Source organism: Bufo bufo, chromosome 2 (genome assembly GCF_905171765.1).
Source record: "Bufo bufo chromosome 2, aBufBuf1.1, whole genome shotgun sequence".
In the NCBI taxonomy this organism is placed as follows: domain Eukaryota; kingdom Metazoa; phylum Chordata; class Amphibia; order Anura; family Bufonidae; genus Bufo; species Bufo bufo.
In genome coordinates this window covers 527,906,427-527,922,289 of record NC_053390.1, presented here as the reverse complement: position 1 = coordinate 527,922,289, position 15,863 = coordinate 527,906,427, and the positions used below count along the sequence as shown (strand labels likewise).

The window sequence follows — 15,863 nt, the reverse complement described above, 5'->3', positions numbered from 1 at the left end:
AGGCTCCCAGCAATCCTAAGGATAGGAAACAACGACTGAATAGGTAAGGGGAGGAGGCCTTTTAAATCATGTGCTTCTGCATTGTTTCCTGTCCTAAGGGGCGGGGACACCCTCATGTGAGTGCCGTTGTGGAGGCATTGGGGATAATACATACTTGTAGGGGGTTAATAGTATTGCAGTAAAAAAGCCCACAATGGGATTCAGTGTCCAAGGGGTAGTGTATGGAAATTATTTCTGTAGCACTGAAATATGAGAGGTGTTGGGGGAGATAAAGGTAGGAACTGGTTGTTTTAGATGCTAACTGCATAATGACTCCCGATTGCCATCTGCTATCCTATTCTAGAGGTAGTTTATATCAGAAAAGCAGAAGTTTCTTTTCAAGAAGGGGGAACTCTTTGACGCCGCTTGGTAGACATGAAGGCTCCCTTTCTCTTTTGTTTTCTACAGCAACTGGAATGAGCACTGTAATGTGCATTGAGTAGCTCAGGGTTGCACACCCTGCAGAGCCACGGTTTGCGGCATCCATCCTCCTGAAAAGAAACATTGTATCGTCTGCCGAATTATCGCTGATGCCGGCAGTCTTCTCTTCCGGGTGTGGTGTGACGTAATCGGAACAGGCGCACTGAGGAAGGAGCTGGCAAGCGCGTGTCCTTCACTCAGTACGCCTGCGCCGATCGAGGAACATTACGGCGCAGGCGCGGGAATTCAGCAGCAGACGGGGTCAGCGGGAGGAGGAGAGCGCTCGCTCGCCCTGTCTATCAAGAGGAGAGGGGGCGTGTCTAGAAGCGGCAGATGCGTCGGCTACCAGCAAGTACACGCCCAACTTGCTTGTAGTGAAGAAATTTGCATATGATAAAAGTATGATTTTTACAAGAAATAAGCCACAGACAAAGGTAGGACATGTATGATTGCACTCAGCTGACATTAGCAAATAGCTAATGTCGGCTAATGAAAATTGCACAATGGAGGGTGACAGAAGCCCTTTAAGTCCTTAACCAATTAGCGTAAGGAAAAGTGCTTACTGGTTATTGCATCCATGAAAAACTAAAGACAGCACATATATTTTTGGCACACCTCAAAAATATATGAATTTTATTACTTATTGAAGCAGATGACAGCAATTTTTTTTTAATATACTGTATCTAAAAACAATCCAAAAAGCAATACATAGAACATTTCCCTATATACAGTGTCATCCCTAATAGGATGAGAATTTCATAGAAGAATGCAAACCGTTCCCTCTACACATGATTAGAAAAAGCCCAAAGAAAAAAAACAATCCCAATGTAATACATGATTACAATATACTATAAAATCCTGTACTGTGACATCCAACACAAGAAGAATAAATAAGGTGCTCAGTCTATGCCCATGTGGAGGGAGATTGTTAAATACACCATGTTAAAGAACCCTAAGTATATCTCCACAATTTGCGGCTTCCTCGGGATAGAGTCACTACTTATATACCTAAATATTAATTACTTAGAATTAACATATGCTCACATCTTAGAGGCAATGTCAGGACCAGCATAAGACCAAGATGGCGACTAGAAATTATGTAATATGTTAACCTTCCTTAAACCGGATTTTGAATGACCAGCTCAAATCACCATCCAAATATTTAGACAAACACATAAAAAGTATCAGAAGTGTATATTGCGCTAATAAAAAATAATAAATCCATTAAATAATGTTTTGCACATTTAATTTAGCATGCATTCACTTATACATCATACTAAACGTGGCACTGGCTGGTCACCAAATCACACACAATATAGTGTGCACTCGCAGTGTAAGTTTTGTTCTTCAATCAGCATTGCCTCGTACTGTAAAAACATACAGTACAGACCAAACGTTTGGATACACCTTCTCATTCAAAGAGTTTTCTTTATTTTCATGACTATGAAAATTGTAGATTCATACTGAAGGCATCAAAACTATGAATTAACACATGTGGAATTATATACATAACAAACAAGTGTGAAACAACTGAAAATATGTCATATTCTAGGTTCTTCAAAGTAGCCACCTTTTGCTTTGATTACTGCTTTGCACTCTTGGCATTCTCTTGATGAGCTTCAAGAGGTAGTCCCCTGAAATGGTTTTCACTTCACAGGTGTGCCCTGTCAGGTTTAATAAGTGGGATGTCTTACCTTATAAATGGGGTTGGGACCATCAGTTGCGTTGAGGAGAAGTCAGGTGGATACACAGCTGATAGTCCTACTGAATAGACTGTTAGAATTTGTATTATGGCAAGAAAAAAGCAGCTAAGTAAAGAAAAACAAGTGGCCATCCCCCATCATTACTTTAAGAAATGAAGGTCAGTCAGTCAGCCGAAAAATTGGGAAAACTTTGAAAGTAAGGGCTATTTGACCATGAAGGAGAGTGATGGGGTGCTGCGCCAGATGACCTGGCCTCCACAGTCACCGGACCTGAACCCAATCGAGATGGTTTGGGGTGAGCTGGACCGCAGAGTGAAGGCAAAAGGGCCAACAAGTGCTAAGCATCTCTGGGAACTCCTTCAAGACTGTTGGAAGACCATTTCAGGGGACTACCTCTTGAAGCTCATCAAGAGAATGCCAAGAGTGTGCAAAGCAGTAATCAAAGCAAAAGGTGGCTACTTTGAAGAACCTAGAATATGACATATTTTCAGTTGTTTCACACTTGTTTCTTATGTATATAATTCCACATGTGTTAATTCATAGTTTTGATGCCTTCATAGTCATGAAAATAAAGAAAACTCTTTGAATGAGAAGGTGTGTCCAAACTTTTGGTCTGTACTGTATATCAAAAAAAGTTTGGATAATGGCTGTGCTTCTTTGTACAATCATAACGGTAAGGAACGGTTATGTTTATGTTTGGGCTTCCCTAATGTTTTTTTCAGCCATATTCCCTGTTTCAGATGCACAGCTAAATGTATTTCACTAAGAAGCAGGGGACATATATCCCTTCTGTGAAATCTGCGAGCACTGTACTGCTGTGACATCCTTTCCCTTACTTCCCACTATGTTTGTTTCCAGCTCTGGAGCTGACAGAATAGATAAAGTCCGGGAGATCAGTGTTCAGAATAGAGTTGTTGCGATACCAAAATTTTGATTCAGTTTCGATACCATAAAAAAGTATTCCGATATTCGATACCATGCGGAAAAAAAATAAAACAAAAAAGCCACGTGCATCCCGCATTTTTAAAAATGGCGACTCGCGCAGATTTTTTTTTATATTTTAATAGTTTGGACTTTGCGGACGTGGCGATGTTTGTTTATTGTTTATATATTTTATATGTAAAATTGGGAAAGGGGGCAGTGCTTCAGACTAAAAAAAAATACCTAGTAGCCATTGGCTCTTGAACTGAAAAATTTAGGAGCCAAATTAAATTTGTAGTCGCCAAATCGAAACCGAATCAAAATTTGGGTATCGTGACAACGCTATGCCGATCAGATCGGCGTAGGGTTCTTTCAATACCAAAATTTTGATTCGCTTTCGTCACCATAAAAAAGTATTGCGCGAAAAAGAAAAAAAAACACACAAAAAAAAACGGCGTGCATTTCGCATTTTATTAAACATTCGGCCCATAATAGAACAGTCCTATCCTATTTTTTGGGGTGACAAGGTGACTAAAAAAATGGCGAATCGCATGGTTTTTATTTATTTTTTTCTGTTACGGCGCTCACCGCATAGGAGATATTTTAAAATAATTTAATAGTTTGGACTTTTCGAACGCAGCGCGATGTAATATGTTTATTTATTTATTGTTTATATATTGGGAAAGGGGGGGATTTAAACTTAATATTTTTAGGGTAGCGTTTTTCTTTTCCGGCATAGAGTTCAGTCACAGGGGCTCTATACCGGAAAAGAACTGACCAGGCATATCCCCATGCATTCTGAATGGAGAGTAATCCGTTCAGGATGCATCAGGATGTCTTCAGTTCAGTCTTTTGACTGATCAGTCAAAAGATAAAACCGCAGCATGCTACGGTTTTATCTCCGGCCCAAAAAAATGAAGACTTGCCTGAATGCCGGATCCGGCATTTTTTCCTATAGGAATGTATTTTTTCCCATAGAAATGTCGGATCCGTCCTTCCGGTCTGCGGTAAAAATGTGTAAAAAGATACAAGACTGATCCGTCTATCCGCATGACAAGCGGAGAGACGGATTCGTTCTTGCAATGCATTTGTGAGATGGATCCGCATCCGGATGCGTCTCACAAATGCTTTCAGTCACATCCAGATCGGCGGATCCGGCGGGCAGTTCCGACGACGAAACTGCTGGCCGGATCACACTGCCGCGAGTGTGAAAGTAGCCTTAGGCCTCTTTCAGACTGGCGTCACGTTTTGGCTCCGGAGGCATCCCGGGTGCATTGCGGCAAACCCGCGCGGGTAGGTACGCAATTGCAGTCAGTTTTGACTGCGATTGCGTTCCGTTGTTCAGTTTTTATCGCGCGGGTGCAATGTGTTTTGCACGCGCATGATAAAAAACTGACTGTGGTACCCAGACCCGAACTTCTTCACAGAAGTTCGGGTTTGGGTTCAAGGTTGTGTAGATGTAATGGTTTTCTCTTATAACATGGTTATAATAGAAAATAATAGCATTCTTAAAACAGAATGCTTAGTACAATAGGGCTGAAGGGGTTAAAAAATAAAATTATTTAACTCACCTTAATCCACTTGTTCGCGCAGCACGGCTTCTCTTCTGTCTTCATCTGTGAGGAAAAGGACCTGTGGTGACGTCACTGCGCTCATCACATGGTCCATCACATGATCCATTACCATGGTAATGGACCATGTGATGAGCTCAGTGACATCACCACAGGTCCTTTGACAGGTCCCGAAGAAAGAACAGGAGACCGGCAGCTACGCGATCAATTGGAGGAGGCGAGTTAATTATTTATTTATTTTTTAACCCTCATTGGCACTGCGCCACCAATGTTTATTATACTGGGGTGTTGGGGGGGGCGGCGCACTGCCTCTCCGTTCGCCCGCTGTGTGCCTGTGCCCCATTACCGTCTCCTGCAGTCCTGCTCCATATGCTATTTACTATCAGAGCAATGGGGAGGAGACAGCAGCTTCTCTAGTGGGCGTTCCTTCTCCTCTCCCTGCACTGCAATTGGACAGTGCTACAGCCAGGGGAGAAGGAACGCCCACTAGAGAAGCTGCTGTCTCCTCCCCATTGCTCCAATAGTAATTAGCATATGGGGCACAGGCACACAGTGGGCGAACGGAGCGGCGCCCAGGAATAATAGTAAGTGCAGGGACATCTCTGGGCGCCACTCTGTGTAGCCTAATACTTAAAGTCCGGACCCATATAAAGTCCTATCATTGGTGGCGCAGTGCGCCCTCCCCTCCTCCGCCCCTCTCTCCATTCATTGGTGGCAGCAGCACAGGGGGGAGGGAGAGACTGCTTCCTTCTCCCCTGTGCTTCTGAGAGAACATGAGCGTGCCGACAGCAGCGCGCTCATGTTCAGAGATACTAGACTGCGCAGGCCAGTATTGAAAAAATGGAAATCCCGGTATCGTATCGGTACCGGGACAAAAGTATCAATTGGGTATCGAAATTTCGATACCCGCAACAACTCTAGTTCAGAAGCATTTCTTTTATAAGGCTCAGGATCTTAACTAGTTCTGATACGCCCCCAACTCCTCTGAGCGTCTTCTGAGTCTCTGTTACAGGGACTATTCTCGCCAGACAACAGGCAGTGAACCCCTAGTGGCCATGACTTTACAGTTTATTTTTCCCCCCAATTACATTATTAATAAAGCAGTGTTAGGGTTAATATATAAAAGAAATGTACACTGCTTAACACAAATCTGAAAAATATATAACTATCAAAAAGATGTGTCCAAAAAAAATAAATCAATAATAAATCAACATTTTTCAATTGTCTGGAAAATCTGGGGGTTGGAGCCCACATATGGTAGTAGCAACAACCCCATGACAGAATTGGAACAAGAAGGTTGTTCGCTATGTCTGTGTTCACATTATTCAGTGTTTAAACATGACCAAACAACCTGAGGTTGGAAACCATAGTCACTGGATCATGATCTAAATTCTGCCATGGTTATTATTTTATTAATATATAATATACATAATGGAAAAAAAACTGGTATACTGTAAAAATTCTCTCTTAATCTTGTATTAGGAGCAGGATGGTGAAAGGACAATCCTTCAAATGTGTCAGCTGTGTCGAGAAGAATCCAGCATTTTGCTTACCAAGGTAACCTTTGGAAGGTTCATTTATACTTTATAAAGGCATAGAAAAGGGGTCCAGACACCTTTAATGTAGGACACACTTGATTAAGCATAACATCAGTGTTCTTTATTGGTACAAAACAAGCTTCTAGAAAGCATCCATTAATTAAGAAACATTTTTTGCCATATTCGCACAATACTGTGGTAAAATAAATACTGTAGCCTGGGTGCTTTGTAAAAAAAAACAGCTTTTTATTTTTTATGTTTTCAATAGAAACTTTTGTTTATAGAAATGTACATAACAATCTGAGCATATAGATGTTATAGGACCCTCATTGGGACCCATTATGTTAGAGTAGCTTCCACTCTGCTGGACATGGCCCCTTCATGCATTACAAGGCCTTCCATTCACTTGAACATCTTGCATTTGTTTTTAAAATTCTGGGGTTTAAAAGTGCAACATTTTTACATTGTGCAAATGTTGCATTGAAGGACATTGGTTTAGTTCTACAGCTTTTGTGCATACCTATGTGTCTCCATGATAACAGACTACAAATGTTGTGTAGTCTGATCCTGCCATTACATTCTTTCAACAGTCCCCCAGTATTTGCTGATATACATGCAGTAGGGTAACAGTAGCCAAGGGAAACATTGGGAGAATGACTACAGGAACACAGCGCACTGGGTTTGTTCAACTCCTTCCTTCCCTGTACTGTAATTGAACATTGTGGCTAAAAAGGTAGATGTCATTAGCTACCATACTATTTTATGCCTTTTTTTTTTGTAAAAGATAAAGCAACTCTAATAAAACCACATTTTCTCATGTAATAATGAGCAATTTATCCAATATGTCGAACAATATATAGAGACAACTCTGGGTCACTTAGCTCTCCAGGATCGCCTTCTTCTAACCTTAGATGGTTGGGACACCTCAAGAAGCCACTCCAACACTGCAGATTTGTGTGCAAACTGGCCACAACCAGCTTTATTGTCACTTTTACATCAGTCCAAACAAATCATAAACACAAATCCTCGGCCGTCTGGCCACTGACTACATAGTATTTCTACCTCTTTATCGGGATCTGGGTCTACCACCCAGCTCCCCACAACACAGTGCTTACCCTACACAGCGTCAGAGGGTCCTGGCTCCCACAGGCCTTGGTGCAGCCTGTTTCTTCCCCAGACCGGGAGCCCTGGTTAAGGAGCTCAGACCACATTTATGTCAGCTCTTCAGCTGGCTGCTAATTATCTAAATTACCAGCCTAGCTGCTGCAGACAGTGGGGAAAAACACTATTTTCCCAGCCTTTCCTATTCTCACCCAGGCTCCTCTGGGTGAGATAAACCATTTCAATGGCCCCCTGGCAGCTCCACTGCCACAATATATATGACAGCACAGCAGGCTAAATATAAATATGGATCGTGCAACAAATCCAGGACCATATAAGAAGAAAAATGGCAGCACTCTCACAACATGGGTGAACGAAGTATTTTTCTTTACACTAATTTTCTCGCTCATATCATTGGGGGACACAGGACCGTGGGTATAGCTTGCTGCCACTAGGAGGCGACACTAGGCTGAAAACTGTTGGCTCCTCCCCTGCCAGCTATACCCCCTCCAGTCTGGAGAGAGCATATTCGTTTTTAGCTTAGTGTTGTAGAAGGACAGACCTTCCTGCTTAGCCGGGTGGCTCTGTGGTTTTATTTTCTTTTAATTTTATTATTTTTTCTCAGGTCTTGGGGACACAGAGTTGCAATGCTGCATTGTGTCCCAGGGAGGCTGGCCGGTGTCGGTTGTCCCACCGCCTTGCCTCCCCCAAGAAGACAAGTGGACTAGGGCAGCCTAGCTCCCCTGCTTCCCACCAGCAAGAGGGCCACCTGCTCCAAGCCCTTTTACTGCCCGGTCCCCTGCCACTTCTGTGCCAGCTGCCGTAGAGGTGGCACTACTGGTCTGTCTTGGAAGGGCGAAGACCACAGATGAAGACAGGTGAGTATGTACCACCAGCAGCTTCCCCCTTCCTTCTTCTCACAAGGCCCAGAGGGGGTAGCATTCCTGGCCATGTCTCCCAGTCATGCAGGGGTTAACTGCCACCGCGGCTCCGGCAGGCGGGGCACTCTGCGGGGGGGTCTCCTACCGCTTCCCCCTGCAGTCACGGATCAGCCCGGATAGCTCAATCGACTATTCAATTTGATTCAGTTTTACGGTCAATGATCGCAGTGTTCAGCATTAAGGGCGTACTGAGCCAACATTCGGGGGGGCGTGGCGTGAGGTTCTTCCCTCCGTTCAGGCTCCTCTGCGTCCGAGGGGAGGGGGGCGCATCTTTCCCGCCGCGACAGCGTCCCTCCCCTCTTCTTCTCGGCTTTTCTGTACGTTGGTGTGACACAGGACCTGGGTTACAGAAATTCTGGTAGGAACATCGCTACCCCCTCCAGCCTAGAGTAACTGTGGCACTCATGTCTGAACCGGCCAATACCTCCCCTCAGGCACCCTGCAGGGCCACCTACCATGCCTGCACTTCGTGCAGAGTTAAATTCCCTTGTGTACAGGCAACATCTCTGTGTTCTGAATGTAATACGCCTGCACAGAGCCATCCCTCCCCTCCACAGCCCACAGAAGTTCAGGACCATCCTGACTGTGTAGAACCTGACTGGGCAAGGGCCCTGTCCCAGGCAGTGGAAGACCTTTCTAAAATCTCCCACTCCACCCTTTCTCTATTGGGACGGTGTAGATTGCCACCGGTGCAATCTACACCGTCCCAGGGCCAGGAGCAGGCTTCTCAGCATGCGTCCTAGAGTCCTCCTCTGACGCTTCAACATCTCCACCTCCTCCCGGTTCCCATTCACAGGCGTCCTTCCTTGGTGACGCGCTGTCGGGGGGAGGGGAGGAGGAGATTGTGGATTCGGATGCGGAAATGGATCCGGAGCAATCTTCCCAGCCACCATGGGGTGTCTTTTTTGCATGCGAGGCAGGCCCCTAAATCTTTTCCCTTGCACGACGATTTTTCTGTGGTTGTAGCAAAAGCTTGGGAACAGCCAGGTCTGCGCTTCCTGGTTCCAAAGTGGCTGGACATGCTCTATCCTTTTTCAGCTGATTGCGTGGCGAAATGGTCCTCTCCTCCGAAGGTGGATCCACCGGTTGCTCGCCTAGCAAAGAACACGGCCATTCTGGTGGATGGCTCCTCTCTCCAAGACCCGGTGGACTGTCGCGTTGAATTGCTGTCCAACTTCATGTTTACGGCCAGTGGGTCTGCCCTGCGACCCATTTTCGCCTCTGCGTGGGTGGCCAAGGTGGTCTCGGAGTGGGCCCTCCGCTTACACCAAGACCTGACAGCGGATCTCCCTATTGCGGAGCTCCAATCCTTGGCAGGCCAAATCTCTCAAGCAGGAAAGTACCTCTGCGAGGCGGGTTTGGATGCTGGTACTATGGTCGCCCGCTCTTCTGCTTTTGCAGTCTCTATTCGCCGGGAGCTCTGGCTCAAAGTTTGGGCGGCAGATTCCCCCTCTAAGTGCTCGCTTTTGAGCCTCCCTTTTACCGGGTCTCGACTCTTTGGTTCCCGGCTCGACTGGATCATATCGGAAGCAACGGGTGGGAAGAGCATTCATCTTTTACAACCCAAGGCGAAACGTTCCTTTTGTCCCAGAGCTTCGCCCCCCCGTTATCAGTCCTTTCGGAAGTTCTCTGGCAGCCGTCTGGAAGCTGCCTCGGCGGCCAGAGCGCCCACACAGGACCAGCGAAAAAAGCAATCCTTTAAGCCCCAGCCGGCCTGGCGTCCGCGGGCTCAGCCACCACGTTCCTCTTCAGGAAAAGTCTTCTGCATGAAGGTGCACCCCACCCCTTCGCAGGTGGGGCGGGGGTCGTCTCCTCCTCTTTCAGGACACCTGGCGAGCTCACATCTCGGATGCATATGGACACTCAAGGTCGTCACCTCTGGTTTCAAAATAGAATTCAAGTCCATCCCTCCCAACCATTTTTTCCTCTCACAATCCCCCAGGGATCCAGTTGGGCTGCGGCATTCTTTCAGGCAGTTCAATCCTTTCTCATGCGGGGGGGGGGGGGGGGGGTTGATAATTCCGGTGCCCCTAGAAAGATTTACGGGTTTCTATTCAAACCTGTTTGTGGTTCCCAAAAAAGAAGGCAAGGTCCGCCTGGTGCTGGACCTCAAGGTGGTAAACCTCTTTCTCCGGATTCAACGGTTCAGGATGGAGTCTCTTCGTTGGTCCAAGGAGAATTCATGGTGTCCATAGACCTTCAGGACGCCTACCTGCACGTTCCAATCGCAGCTGTTCACTAGCGTTTTCTTAGTTTCGCTGTTCAGTCGTGCCATTACCAATTCGTCACCCTTCCATTCAGCCTAGCAACAGCTCCGCAGGTATTTACGAAGGTACTCGCTCCCCTCCTGGGCCTTGTGCGGTCCAGGGGCATTACCCTTTTCCCGTATCTGGACGACATTCTGATCAAGGGTCCGTCAGTCTCTCAGTGAGAGGAAAGTCTCTGGATCACCCTGGACACTCGTCCGATTCGGTTGGATATTGAATCTAAGAAAATCCTCCCTCAGTCCTTCCACCCAGATCAGATTCCTCGGCATGACGCTTGATTCGGGCACGGCATTGGTACGCCTTCCGCAAGACAAGAGACTGGACATCCAGCGGTCAGTGCGTCTGCTGCTTCGGTGCCGCAGTACGTCAATCCGCAATTGTATGCGGGTACTGGGGGTGATGGTGGCCTCCTTCGAGGCAGTCCTATTTGCTCAGTTTCACACCAGGTCTTTTCAGCGTGCCATTTTGTCTTCCTGGGACAGGTTTCCAGATTCGCTGGATAGGGAGATTCACAGGTATGGTATGGTCGGCACTCGGTTGGTGGATCGCTCCTGCGCACCTGACGATGGGGAAATCCTTTCTCCCTGTCTCATGGGTGGTTGTTACAACTGACGCCAGTTCTTAGCCTCCCGGACGGTCCAGGACGTTTGGTCTCAATCGGAGTCCAAACTGCCCATCAGCATCTTGGAGCTCCGGGTAATTTATCTATCCCTTCACAATTGGACTCCCCTACTGCAGGGCCGTCTGATCTGAGTACAATTGGACAATGCCACGGCAGTGGCTTATACCAACCACCAAGGGGGGACCCACAGCCTGGCGGTGATGAAGGAATCCGCAAAGATTCTGCAGTGGGCGGAAGACCACGTTCCGGTGATATCTGCGGTCTACATTCCAGGAGTGGACAATTGGACGGCCGATTTTCTCAGCCGGACAACGGTGGACCCGGGGAAGTGGTCTCTCCATCAGGAGGTGTTCAAGGCTCTCTGTCTCCGGTGGGGACGTCCAGATGTGGACTTGATGGCGTCCAGGCTTAATCGCAAGCTCCCGTGTTTCTTCTCTCGCGCAAGGGATCCCGAGGCACACGGCGTGGATGCTCTCGTGGCACCATGGGACTACTTCTCGTTCCTTTACGTCTTTCCATCCTTACCTCTCCTGCCCCGGATTCTGCACAGAATCAGGATAGAGAACGTCCAGGCGATCCTGATTGCTCCAGACTGGCCTCGCCGAGCCAGGTATTCAGAGCTCATTCGTCTTGTAGGGGACGCGCTGTGGCCCCTTCCACTCAGGGCCGACCTTCTTTCACAAGGTCCAGTCTTCCACCAGAGTTTGGATATGCTACATTTAACGGCATGGCTATTGAAACCTTCATTTTGAGACAGAAGGGTTTCTCTGATGCGGTCATTGGGACTATGATTAGAGCCAGGAAACCCTCATCATCCAAGATTTATTACAGGACGTGGAAGTCCTTCCTGCGTTTATGTGAGGAGCGCGATCTTCCTCCTAGACGTTTTTTCCTTCCTGATGTACTGGCATTTCTGCAGTCCGGATTGGAGCTGGGTCTGGCAATTGGTTCATTGAAAGGGCAGGTCATGGCCCTGTCCATTTTTTTCCAAAGGCCCAATCAAGACGTTTATGCAGGGGGTGGCTCACACAGTGCCCCCTTATCGTCCCGCACATGCTTGGGACCTGAACTTGGTTCTAGGTGCTCTCCAGGCCGCTCCGTTTGAACCTCTGAGAGGGGTCTCTCTACGCTTGCTCTCCTGGAAAGTAGCTTTTTTAGTGGCTATCACATCTATCCGGAGAGTTTCAGAACTGGCGGCTCTTTCTTGCAAGGAGCCCTTCTTGGTGTTCCATCAGGATAAAGTGGTGCTTCGCCCTGTGCCACCTTTTCTACCTAAGGTAGTATCAGCTTTTCATGTTAATGAAGACATTGTTCTGACCTTGTTTTGTCCGCAGCCTTCTCATCCGAGGGAGGTCTTGCTCCATCGTCTGGATGTGGTGCGGGCTTTGAAGTCTGACCCCCTTTCGGCGTACGGACGCTTTGTTTGTCGTCCCAGAGGGTCCACGTAAAGGGTTGGCAGCCTCCAAGGTGACGATTGCCCGGTGGATTCGGTCGGCGATTGCTGAGGCTTATCGCTCCAAGGACAAGGCACCTTCTCCTGGGATCACGGCTCACTCTACCAGGGCGGTCAGGGCTTCTTGGGCTCGCCTACACCACGCTTCTGCGTCCCAACTGTGTAAGGCGGCGACCTGGTCCTCCTTACACATGGATGGATGCTGCTCTCGGCCGCAGAGTCTTGCAGACCGCAGTGTAGTGCCTTCTATGAGGGAGTTGTTTTCTTGGAGGTGTTGTTTTTCCTCCCCGGGGACTGCTTTAGGACGTCCCACGGTCCTGTGTTCCCCAATAATATGAGCGGGAAAACAAGATTTTTGTGAACTCACCTGTAAAATCTTTCTCGCTTTATTTATTGGGGGACACAGCACCCACCCATTGTTCTTAGTACGGCATGTGGGGTCCATGGGTTTCCAGTTGGGACCTTGTTTTGGTTTGGTCTTATGGCAGTGTGCAGTTCTTGTTTGGTTTTCGGTTTATTTCTTCTCCTACTGCTGGAGCACAAACGGATATGCTCTCTCCAGACTGGAGGGGGTATAGCTGTCAGGGGAGGAGCTAACAGTTTTCAGCCTAGTGTCACCTCCTAGTGGCAGCAGCAAGCTATACCCACAGGTGAGTTCACAAAAATCTTGTTTTTATAAATATATTGTGTATGTATGTGTGTGTGTGTGTGTGTGTGTGTGTGTATATGTGTATATGTATATATATATATATATATATATATGTTCAAAAGATGAGGCAGCACTCCAGAGGTAAAGTGAAAAACGATGGACCCTTTATTAACCCCTCTGCAACGTTTCAACCGCTCAATGCAGTCTTTATCAAGCATGCTATACCTATCTATTAGCCGTTGAGCCTGCGGCTGGGAGGATTTTGCACCCGTGCTATTGGACTAGTGCTGCTGTGGATTTTTTTGTTTGCTGCTATATATATATAATATATATATAATATATATATATATATATATATATATATATATATATATTATTAGTACAGACCAAAAGTTTGGACACACCTTCTCATTCAAAAAGTTTTCTTTATTTTCATGACTATGAAAATTGTAGATTCACACTGAAGGCATCAAAACTATGAATTAACACATTAACAATGAGTTCACTTTACTAAAATGGCCCCCACAGTCACCAGATCTCAACCTAATAGAGCATCTTTGGGATGTGGTGGAATGGGAGCTTCGTGCCCTGGATGTGCATCCCTCAAATCTCCATCAACTGCAAGATGCTATCCTATCAATATGGGCCAACATTTCTAAAGAATGCTATCAGCACCTTGTTGAATCAATGCCACGTAGAATTAAGGCAGTTCTGAAGGCAAAAGGGGGTCCAACACCGTATTAGTATGGTGTTCCTAATAATCCTTTAGGTGAGTGTATATACACACATACATGCCACTATTGTGTTTTTTGTTTATTCTACCTAAGAAAAAAAAGGGGGGGATGTTAAAAAGTGGTATGTGCCACAGATTGGCACCACTGGCATGCCCTCTAGCTGTGGAGTTTGATTTGGTATTTATTTTATATTAATATCTTCTCAAGTCTAATTTTTTGTTTCTTTTTTTTGTACTACAGAATGAATGCAAAAATTGTGGTGGGATATTCTGTTCCACTTGTTCGGCAAATGAAATTCCTCTTCCATCCTCCATTAATCCGGAACGAGTGTGTAACCTCTGTTACAAGAGACTGATACAGCAATATTCAAACAGCCCATCTTAAAATCAAGGCTTCATATAGATTTGCATCGCAACTGGAAATTACTCCAATCCTGCGCACACTAAAAGATGAGACCACCATATCAGCTAAATTAATGTACCTGTCAAACTGGAGTATCGATGTAAATTTTCTTAGGAAGATGGGTATGAGAGCCCCAATCTTAAAACTCTTAAGGAGCTTCCATTGCTTATCAGGACAAGTTTGGCACTCTACTTGAATGTTGTGGAACTCTGTTGTTCTTACGAGTTTTTAGCGGTGATGGGAATTTCTTTGACAGAAAGTTGGGGGCTAGCGGAAGTCAGATTGAGGACTAAATTAGACTAGCTGACGTCAGAGTCATCACTGTGAACCAATCTGAGAAAACATTTGCTGCTGAAATGTTATATTAGAATATGTACAGTTGTATTGACTTATTTTTGGTAAAAGTGAATTGTGTAATCTATGGGGTGGCGGGCACTTCAGCATTACCATCTGGCAAAACACAAGGCTTTTCTCTGCTTCTTTGGATATAATAACTCCATAAACTGCCCCTACACATGAATGGACTGCTGTTATAGGAAACTGTTATGCATAGAAATACTTCTTTGCTGGAGAACTTGCACAACTGTTACAATGAATAAAGTGAAGAGAACCTGGGGAAATATGTATGCGAAATTACTATTCACATTGAAGAGCACGTAGAAAAAAATCGCTTTTTTAATTACTGTTAGGCCCCTTTCACACAAGTGTGACGTATTGGCTCCGGATGCGTTCAGTGAAACTCGCACCATTTTGCAAGCAAGTTCAGTCTGCAATTGCATTAAGTTTTTTCCGCGCGGGTGCAATGCATTTTGATGCATTTTTCATGTGCATTTTAAAAAACTGAAGGTTTACAAACAACATCTCCTAGCAACCAACAGTGAAAAACACATTGCATCCGCACTTGCTTGCGTTTTCACGGAAGCCCCATTCACTTCTATGGGGCCAGGGCTGCGTGAAAAACACAGAATATAGAACATGCTGAGATCTTCATGCAACACAGAACTGACGCATTAAAATGAATGGGTCAGGATTCAGTGCGGGTGCTATGCGTTCACGTCACACATTGCACCCGCACGGAAAACTTGCTTGTGTGGAAGGGGCCTTAAGGCCCCTTTAACACAGGCGAGATTTCCGCGCGGGTGTAATGCGTGAGGTGAAAGCATTGCACCCGCACTGAATCCGGACCCATTCATTTCTATGGGGCTGTGCAGATAAGCGGTGATTTTCACGCATCACTTGTGCGTTGTGTGAAAATCACAGCATGCTCTATATTGTGCGTTTTTCACGCAACGCAGGACCATAGAAGTGAATGGGGCTGCGTGAAAATTGCAAGCATCCGCAAGCAAGTGCGGATGCGGTGTGATTTTTCACGCATGGTTGCTAGGAGACGATCCGGATGGGGACCCGATCATTATTATTTTCCCTTAGAACATGGTTCTAAGGGAAAATAATAGCTTTCTTAATACAGAATGCATAGTACAATAGGGTTGGAGGGGTTAAAA

At 46.0% G+C, this 15,863-nt stretch overlaps 1 protein-coding gene across 11 annotated transcripts in view; it reads left to right on the top strand.

Annotated features, from left to right (window-relative positions):
* Positions 1 to 15,028, top strand: part of RUFY3 (RUN and FYVE domain containing 3) — a 117,952-nt gene extending 102,924 nt beyond the window's left edge. For 7 of the 11 annotated variants that reach the window (XR_005776300.1, XR_005776299.1, XR_005776305.1 and 4 more), the window contains 3 exons: positions 6,137 to 6,211; positions 7,919 to 8,175; positions 14,200 to 14,336. Coding sequence is in view for 2 of the 11 variants with exons in the window: in XM_040417943.1 (XP_040273877.1) it covers positions 6,137 to 6,211; positions 14,200 to 14,343 (219 nt within the window). In the remaining 9 variants the exon portion in view is untranslated. Of the gene's footprint in view, positions 1 to 6,136; positions 6,212 to 7,918; positions 8,176 to 14,199 lie in introns of those variants that run through there. The other 4 variants (XM_040417943.1, XM_040417947.1, XR_005776302.1 and 1 more) reach the window with 3 other exon arrangements.
* Positions 15,029 to 15,863: the final 835 nt, after the last annotated feature.